General features: G+C 44.5%; 1 protein-coding gene and 1 long non-coding RNA gene across 4 annotated transcripts in view; one reads left to right on the forward strand and one right to left on the reverse strand.

Annotated features, from left to right (window-relative positions):
- LOC117945987 overlaps window positions 1–3,612 on the forward strand; it is a 12,722-nt gene extending 9,110 nt beyond the window's left edge. Inside the window, exon 3 of the long non-coding RNA XR_004656942.1 lies at window positions 3,601–3,612. This is a non-coding gene — a long non-coding RNA (uncharacterized LOC117945987). The remainder of the gene's footprint in view (window positions 1–3,600) is intronic.
- igf1rb (insulin-like growth factor 1b receptor) overlaps window positions 1–9,352 on the reverse strand; it is a 47,189-nt gene that overhangs the window by 7,526 nt on the left and 30,311 nt on the right. For all 3 annotated transcript variants that reach the window (XM_034873597.1, XM_034873603.1, XM_034873591.1), the window contains 10 exons: window positions 8,802–9,105; window positions 7,543–7,679; window positions 5,783–5,927; window positions 4,408–4,616; window positions 4,047–4,173; window positions 3,192–3,427; window positions 2,016–2,183; window positions 1,711–1,918; window positions 803–1,107; window positions 435–568 (listed from right to left, as the gene is read on the reverse strand). In XM_034873597.1, coding sequence (XP_034729488.1) covers window positions 435–568; window positions 803–1,107; window positions 1,711–1,918; window positions 2,016–2,183; window positions 3,192–3,427; window positions 4,047–4,173; window positions 4,408–4,616; window positions 5,783–5,927; window positions 7,543–7,679; window positions 8,802–9,105 — 1,973 coding nt within the window. The remainder of the gene's footprint in view (window positions 1–434; window positions 569–802; window positions 1,108–1,710; window positions 1,919–2,015; window positions 2,184–3,191; window positions 3,428–4,046; window positions 4,174–4,407; window positions 4,617–5,782; window positions 5,928–7,542; window positions 7,680–8,801; window positions 9,106–9,352) is intronic.

Below are 9,352 nucleotides of genomic sequence, written 5' to 3' on the forward strand. Positions count from 1 at the left end.
CCGGGGGCAACTCGGGGTTCAGTGCCTTGCCCAAGGACACTTCGACAATGACCGCAGGGGCGGGGATCGAACCACCAAACTTCCGATTGGCAGGCAACCGCTCTACCACTGAGCCACAGCCGCCCGGTCAGACCAATATAACATATTTAATGACACTCAATACATAATGTTAATGGAGTTCTCATCAGACTTCATCTATGACACAAAAGTAAGGTATGGTATGTATTAAGAGAACATTGTCCATCCAATTTTCATCCAACTATAGATGACTTGTCAGAGTGGTCAACCAGCATTTTGCTCAGATGTGGACAGCGCTATTACATAAACTCTTGCAATGAATTCTGAATAAACATCAATTTTCTGGCTTCCTAGTTCTTTTAAAAATCAGCAGGTCCTCAGTGAGGTGGGAGGCAGATGCACAGATGTTGTCTTACCTCAGCAGCCAGTTTGAATTTGATCTCATACATGAGGATGAGTCCGTTGGGGTGGAGAGGCTCTGGCCAGCGCAGAAATACCCATTCCTCATGGCCCTCCCAGGTCACATGGCCAGGTATGTCATCAGCCTTTTCTGCACACACAGAAAAGATATTACAACTGTAAACACACGTCACAGGTTTGATTTCTACAACCGGCTGGTGAATCCAGAATATCTTTTGACGTCTTCAGTGGCTAGTCAAAGAGCTCATCAACGACCCAGCGTCTCGGCAGACATATATACCTGGAAGACACTACACTACAGTGCTGGTCAAATATGATAATTAGAGTGTACTACATCTCTAACACAGATCATTCCTCCTCTAACCTGCAGGCTTGGTTCTGGAGAAGACAAACTCTGCGGCGCTGCAGCGCTGGACCTGTCGATTGCAGGCGTGAATGTCGATGCGGTAAACTGTGAATGGCTGCAGGCCAGAGATCTGCAGCTCACGCTCCGTCACTGCTTGCTCAACGAACTCGTACTCTTTGTCGGCTGGCTCCAAGTCCGCGGTGCTGCCGTTACCAGTGGCTTGGACAGGAGGGATGGTGCTGCTGTTGGTGTGCGGCCGGTTGTGGCGGGGGTGGGTGGAGTTGACTATGCCAAAGAGATCTCTACGGCGACGGTCTGGTGGCCTGGAAGTGAGAGGAAAAGCATGATGGAGCGGTGATACAAGAGAGGCAAGGAGGAAGGGATGGATAATGGACAATGTTGGGAGAGAGAAGACAGAGGATTGTTATAAGATGAGTATGGAAACATCAGAATGTAATTGGTTTTCCCACCCCCAAATGCTAAGAGGGACATCTAAAACTAAATGGCAAAGCTCAAATGAAAATGTAACATTTACAAGGTCAGCTGAAAAGAGAATGCGGGAAATGTGATGACACCTGTTAAGACACCTGAAGAAAACCTACACCCATCCCTTTCTTCTGCCTTGGCAAAACATATTGAGAAATATTTAATATCAACTGGATCAAGCTCTGCATATGTGTGTGTAGAGACAAAGAGGGATAATGTGATGTAGATGTCTGACGTGAAAGGCAGCAGGCCAACTCCCTAACTCAGAAAGACGCTAAAACATAGTTCAGAAAAGAGGCAAAACTGCTAAGCTATAAGCTAAACTATATAAGGGTTAACAACTGAAGGCAGTTACTGATCTGCACTGGAGGTCCCTGGAAAATTCAACCCACATTACACACTAGTGCCATACAATAAAGCAATGATAAAAAGTCGCTTACCTTGGTGTAAAAATTGAGTTGTGCAAGAAGTTCTCAAAGACTTTTCTGTAGGAGGCGTCAGCAGCTTCGGCCTCCAGGACCTCGACTGATTTGGGGCAGGGGCAACAGGGGCCTTTGTCTGGCCCATCGGCATCTGGCTTAGTGGGCTTGGTGTCCTCTTCCTGGTCTCCCACACCCATGGCAGCAATCCTTATGGGGATCTTCAGCTCTGGAGGAGGAAGTAGAAGACGTGTTTCATGATATGTGTACTCTGTAACTTAACAACTAGCAATACAGTTGTATCAGTTGTGCTTGTGTGTATGAACCTTTAGAGCAGTAATTGTGCTGATACAGCTCTCGGTCCTCGGCTTGTTGCTGCCATCGGACCAGGTAGTAAGTTTGGTTTCCATTTGGTGAGATAGGGGGCGACCAACGCACCACCAGCTGTGTAGATGAGTTAGAGTACGCTCGCACATCCTGAGGCATTGAGGGCGCTGAAAGGGAGACAATAAACCCCGGAATCATTCTGATGTCACTGGCTGCTTCGTACAGTAAACCTGGTTTCCTCGAATGTGTCCTTCATACTGGGATGAACAGGCTGCCAATACAGATGGGATTCTCATCACGGTACTGCTACATCTTTACAGTGCAGCTGGATTTATTTAAAGCAATCCTCCATTACATCTAATTATATCATAGATTTTCTAAATCAGATTCCTCCGTCTCTTTCAGTTGCAGCTGTGTTTACTGAAACAATCTTCCTCTCCATCTCTTTACACTGTGTTTGGATCCCATGAATAGATGTGGGATTGTTTCATGATGACAAATAAGCAGCAATGCGAACAGAACATTTGCTGTCGGTAGGAGCGTTCTGGTGAGATGAATGTTTAAGTGCCCATATTCTGCTTATGTTCAGGTTAATAATTGTATTTTGAGGTTGTACGAGAATAGGTTTACATGGTTCATTTTCTAAAAACACCATATTTTTGTTGTACTGCACATTGCTACAGATCCTGTTCACACCCTGTGTGTTTAGGTCTCCGTTTTAGCTCCAGAGTGAGACATCTCGCTTATTTTAGCTCCAGAGTGAGACATCTCACTAGTTTTAGCTCCAGAGTGAGACATCTCACTAGTTTTAGCTCCAGAGTGAGACATCTCACTAGTTTTAGCTCCAGAGTGAGATATCTCACTTCTATACTATCTTTTTGAGTTGTAGCATTACATACTTTTCTAATCAACAACCAGTCCTGACTGATTCTGACCCACATACTGTGTACTCCTGTCACTTACTGTATGTGCGTGTACCGCTTCAGGATTGCTGGCTTTCATAGACTTAGTCGAGGCTTTGTGACCTATCAGTATTACTCTTTTATTAGTAGTTTTAGTAGTTTTATTTCACAACCAGTCCAAGTAAAGTTTGTATCATCTTTTGTGACAACGCAGACCTTGAACTTTAACAACTCGTTGCTTGTAACCGTGGTAACCTATGAAATTCTATTTACCTGAAGGGCTTGTGCGGATGTAGACCACTTGGCTCTTGGCACTCGGCAAATGTTTATCTTCCACCACGAGTGTGATGGCCTTCACAAAGACAGCGTACTGCGTCCAGGGCTTGAGGCTGGACAGCAGGACTCCGGGGTCTGAGTCCTTGTCCGGCCTCAGCTCCACATCCACCATAGTCCAGCTGTTGGAGCCACAGCCGTCCTGCCCATCGTACACTGTGATGTTCTGGTACGGCCTGTGAGAAAAAGGGATCATGATTTATTATTTTGTATGATTAACAATTTTTTGTTCATTTTACACGATATTCAAAAGAATTTACACGCCATTTTATGTTATCCTTTATTAATAATGGAATCGGCTTTTTTCTTGTGTTTACACATATCAGTAATATAATCTAACCCTAACAAGCATAAAAACATTTATGACTTGTCCACCTGTTTTTATTTCAAGTTGCTCGTCAGTGGATATGCCGTAAATTCAAACAAAAGTCAAAATATCACAAAAAAGGTTTTCACAGCGCTTTTTTAAATAACATCTATTAGAGCCCTCTCCTTCCGCACTGGTTTGATGGCACCTGACTAGAGAATTAGCAACACCAACAGTTTATCTCAATAAGCTAGTTGAAGGAAATCAGCATCTTCTTTTTGGATGGAAACTTGGTTAATATTTAGATTTATTTTTCAATCCGTTTATTTAAAGTCCTGTTAATCCATCGGATAGTGAGGCTCCAATAGATCGTGGATTTTTGCCTTTGAACAAACTGATTAATAAGCTGGGGGATTCAATTTGCTTTCATCAGTAGAAAGATGGAGGGCAGGAACCAGCAATGACTGGGGTGATTCTGAAAAACCTACGCCTCCTTGTAGTACACGATAAAGCTGATGAGGTCTCTGTAGTCAGGGGGGCGGTAGCGCTGCCAGGTCAGTTTGATCCTCGTACTGCTGGTGCTGTTGGACTTAAATGTCAGGATTGTACTTTCACCTACGTAGAGGAATGAGGGAGTGAGCACAGAGTCAAAATCTAAGCACTATAATATGTTTCTGTTCAAATATGCAGCAACGAGGCTTGTTGACAGAATAATGCAGTAAATACAGACATGGTGCAGAACAACATCAGGCTCAGAAGGGGGGTTTGCAAAATGTTGTGAACTAGAGTAAGTCCTGTAAATGTACTGTACGTAGCAGTTAAAACTGCTGAAGCTCATGCGACCCTTACAGCTGGCTCTGTCGCCGTTGTTTCGGAAATCACTCTCATCGAAACGGCCCTGGATGGCCGTCTTCTCCCACATTTTGCGGATCTCGGACATGCAGAGCTTTGGGTTGGCTCTGAAGGAGAGCTTTCCTGCCTTGATGGTGAGGTTATGCTGCTTCCAGTCCCAAAGATACTGGAGCTGCTGGTTGTCAACTGCCAAGAAGGCATACGTGCTGAAGGGCAGAAAGTAGAGAGGATGAATGAATGATGGTCAACAACCTGCTTGCTTCTGTATTCTACCTTCATTGTATAATGTTTCAATGTTGGCCTATTGTGTGTATTGTGGTACAAGCCAAGTCGAAGGCCAACTTTCCCATCATGGACAATGCCTTATTTTCAGTGCATAACGGGGAAACCGCACAAGGTGTCAAAGAAAGAGGGTACATAAAAGTGAAAACTCTGATATATACCTGCTTGACCTTTTCTTTAAGGGAAAGCAACCTAGAGTACTTAACGCTTTTCAGTAGATCTCCAGAAACAACCTTGGAATTTTGATTAACCAGGGACTGTTTTTGTGTTGGAGAGGAGATTCAGTGTTTATGAGTCACTGGGTAACACCCTGACATCAGGAATGACTGTAATGTGGACCTTGGGAAAGTAAGATTTCAGTGAACTCGAGGAGAAACAGGCAGGGGAGTGTGAAGGCCTCTCCATGACCCTGACGGAGCCTTTCCTTGGACCGAAGGAAGCTAGGCTGAATTCAAGGTCTTATAAAAAAAGGGGCATCTAACATGCCTGCCAGCATATGTTAGACTGAATCTAACATATACTGTTAGATGTCAGTATATTTACTTTTCCAGTTAAAAAATATTTAAATAGAAACTGGTGTTTTTCTGTTGTTTATTTCAGTGATAATATTACAGTTACCAACCCACAACGAGTGAGTCTTTCCTACATAAAACGCTTCTCCAGTCTGCAACCTCACAGTCAAAACATCCTTTCCTTTTACTCTCCATCCTGCCAACCTTTCAGTGTTGGCTTTGTCTAGCCACATTAGAACACTAACACTGCATAATTACTCTGCTTGGTTCCTTCCACAACTCTCACAGCAACAGGCAAATTAAGAATGAAAGGTAACAGTGTATGGTAACAACACTTTAATTTAAGTCGATATTTAGTTTTACATATTTGTCTATTGACTCTGGAGCTGAGTACTATTCACAACAATACATTACGATTCCAAAAAAATCCTCTAGAGTAAAAGATATTTCAAGAGTTCACACAAGTAGAACTGAGTGTACAGCACCATCAGTGACTCCAACTCCTGTTGGAGCTAAAACTGAGATTTTGTGTGTAGGTGCAGGTGCAGTGAAATGTAGGCGTGTTTGTGTGGTCCTACTCGTCCAGTAGCTCTTCTCCGTCGATGTATCTGAGGCTGCGGAGAAAGGCCAGCGAGGTCAGAGTGTGGGAATGTCTGATCCGCACATTACCGGTCACCCTCTGGATCAAACCTGTGAAACTCTCCAGCTCTGCCACCATGTTGTCTAAACACACACAAGGACACTGTGTTTTATTAAAGTATTTATACCTTCTGTTTTAAATACACGGTGTCTGAACTTCTGGAAGTTTAAATCTTGTGACCATATTTCACAATAGGTTTGACATCTTGGTTTTTGTATGTTTAACATTTTTTGTTTTTTGTTTGTTTGCATCATATACAAACTAGCCATATAACTAGATTGCCTTTTTCCCAAATCATCTTTTCATGACACATTGGAGGGGGGGCCACGAGAACTTAAAAAGAAATCCTCTAATCTTACTGTATAATCTATTATTTCAGCGTGTGGGGAATTGGCGCCCGTGCTTGCTGAGAAGGTACCATGCACTGAGAAGCTGTGTGAGAAAGGAAAAGAGGGGGGGGCAGTTCACCTCTGGGTCAAACGGGTTGCTGGACATGCGCTCCGATACCATTGCTAATCCTGAGCGCCCACGAAGCTGCTCGCGGTTGTGTTTCAGTTAAACTGTTCATCTCCAATCCTGTCCTGAGTTGAAAGAGAGCCGACTCTACGGCTTTATTACCCAGGTGACAGGCGTGTGTGTTCTGAAATGCAAATATCTTTCGACTGCTTTTTTTAAAGGGCGTGCGCCACGGAAGAAAACATAAATCGGTGCATATGTTTGGGCTCCCAAATGGAACGGGCCGGACAAGGGGGGGAACGGGGGACCGTGAGCCTCCTTGAGCTTATCACTCTCTTTGCATGATAAGGATCTATCTGTTGGACTGCTCTCAGGACTGCTTTTCCTCTGCCAGTCACTGGGGCTCAAGCAGAGAGGAGCTTTTCAAAACTAGAGTGGATCAAGTCATACCTGAGGTCTTTTCATCAGTAGGCCTAGCAATCACTCCATAGGGGAGCAGATTTCATATGATGACATCATTGATGATGGTGCTTCAAGGAAGGCCACAAGGGTCAGGTTTTAGTTCTAGTTTGTGTTTTCTTTAATAGTGCTATAGTGTAATAATTAGATTCTCTTTAGTGGGTTTTCACATATGTCTGATGAAGGATTTGTGCTATTTAGAATATTTATTCCATCTTATCGTTTGCATATGACCCTGACCAGCTAAGAAACTGTAGAGTGGTGGTAGAAATATAAGTATTAAGTGTAGTGTTGCAACGGTAAACTCAAGTGGCACACTCCGGTGCTGAGAAGTGAAGTCAATGCAGAAAAACTGCAGTTCATCAAGTGGCCACATGAGTAGAGCTGGGACGGTATGGATTTTTTTCTACCGCTGTTGAAAAGCAAGAAATTCCAAAAGTTGGATCTGCTCAGTCTTGATAACTTTTGTTTAGAAAACCTTGAATCCATGTAAGACACAATGTCATCAGACACAATCCCCGTCTTTAGATACAACGAATCCATGTCATTAGACACAACATATGCGGTGATGATGGTGACGAGCTCAGACCCGGTAGGCGTCACGTGACCGCAGTACTGCGGTAACCATCCCCGCCCTACACTTGAGGCTGGCTACAAAAGGGAGTTAATCCCTGTAAGACCCCCAATTTCATCCTTAATTTTGCGTTTTCAGAAACCAATGGGTGACATCACGGCCTCTTTGTCCATATTTGATACAGTCTATGGGTACACTGCAGTACTTACGGCCTCTGCGGATGGTGATATGCAGGTTGCCTTTGATAACAGTGCAGCCTTTGAGAGACTGAGCGGCATCCATGGAGTCGATGACCTTCTCCTCACATACTTTATCACACAGACCATCACAGGCTGTACAGAACATACTGGAAACAGACAGAGAGAGACAGAGAGGGACAGTACCGTGTCATTTTACTGATGTACATTCCTACTTGGAACTCGTGAAGCTCTCTCCTGACCTTTCATTTTTGTATTTCCACCCCTGTATATTTTTACGGCTATGTTCGATAGTTAGCAGCTAAATTATGTCTAGGAGAGGTTCCGAAATTTGACTAGAAACTGTAATTTATTTTAACTAAAGGTGTAATAGGCCTAAGGATGGATGGTAGCCTCTACACTATTCTTAAATTGCCAGACCTATCTCCACAGCACTGGGGAGGAAGGTCTGGCCCTTCCACACAACATCTCTGGATGGAAGACAAAGGCGCTCCAGTTTATTGGAATTTCTTTAAACCAATCACAATTGTCTTGGGCAGCACAAAGCACCTGAAGCCACAGTGGTGCATGTGCAAAATAGCCTCGGGAAGGAACTTGTTTTGGTGGAACATGTGCACATTAGGGAGGCAAACTCTGGAAATAAAATGGCTGTCGAGCGTGTGACAGCCATTTTACTCAAAGAAAATGAATCTAATTTGATTGTTGGTTCTAGCTTAGAGGATGTTTCCAGAATCGACCGGAGTTTAGCCAACACAATGAAAGCAGAAGGTGAGGGACATCCGGTGGAACCTCCGATGGCAGCGGAACAATCCCGTCAATGAAACGTCGATATAGACTACCTATACACTAACTGCCCTTTATTGCAGCTATTGCAGCCCTGGCTTTTTATCTAAAAGAGGAACAGCAGACGGCGCTCAAATCGTACCAAGAAGGACGCTTTAGCTGTTTTGCCGACCGGAGGCAGTGAGATTCTAATCTAGCAGTTAGCTCTGCTGGTAGCTAAGCATACAGGGCTCCTGATCCGTCACCCCGTGTGTTACTGTGACTGGTCCTAATGTTATCCAATTTCGTGCAGTGAGATTTTCAAATGCATGCTTGGTGCCGCGCCCCGAGATGGGCAACTTTTGATGCCAGATCCTTAATCCTTTTGGATTTGGGTCTGGATTTCCAGGCTAAGCAGGGTGTGGAATTCGTACCAATGTCAGACCAACAAGAACAGTAACCTCCACCCAGTGGCTCCATTTCAGCCCCCAGAGCAGATTGCAGCTCACCTGTTGGGTTTGGTCTGTGTGTACCCATGTGGGCATTCAGACATGCACTCTCCGCCGTGGATGACAAAGCTGTTGAAGTCGGGGAGGTGGACTTTGGAGCAAAGCTCGGCACTGATGCATCTCCAGCCCTCAAACTTGTAGGTGCCGGGAGGACAGTCGGCCACGCAGCGTCCTTGGTGGTAGTAGTGCACACAAGCTGCACATGCTGTGTCACTACCAGGAAGTGTGCAGCTTCCCAGACACTGGGGGTGGCAGCACTCGCCGTCCGCAGTGCACACTCGCCGTGCACACTTCTCTGGGCATTCTGGTAGGGACAAACGGAGAGAGAGGGAGAGAGAGAGAGAGAGAGAGAGAGAGAGAGAGAGAACAACAACATTAAGCCTATGCAAATGAATTAAAAATTAGGACATTCTTCCATTACTTTATCACAGGCTTGTTACCCATCACAGAGATGTCAGCTTTTTTTGCCTCTGATTACAGTCTGATTTTCATATTAAGGGTTCAAACAGCAAAGCGGTAGAACCCTTCTATATTTGTCTGTTTTAGTTAAT

This window comes from Etheostoma cragini, chromosome 1 (assembly GCF_013103735.1).
Source record: "Etheostoma cragini isolate CJK2018 chromosome 1, CSU_Ecrag_1.0, whole genome shotgun sequence".
In the NCBI taxonomy this organism is placed as follows: Eukaryota; Metazoa; Chordata; class Actinopteri; order Perciformes; family Percidae; genus Etheostoma; species Etheostoma cragini.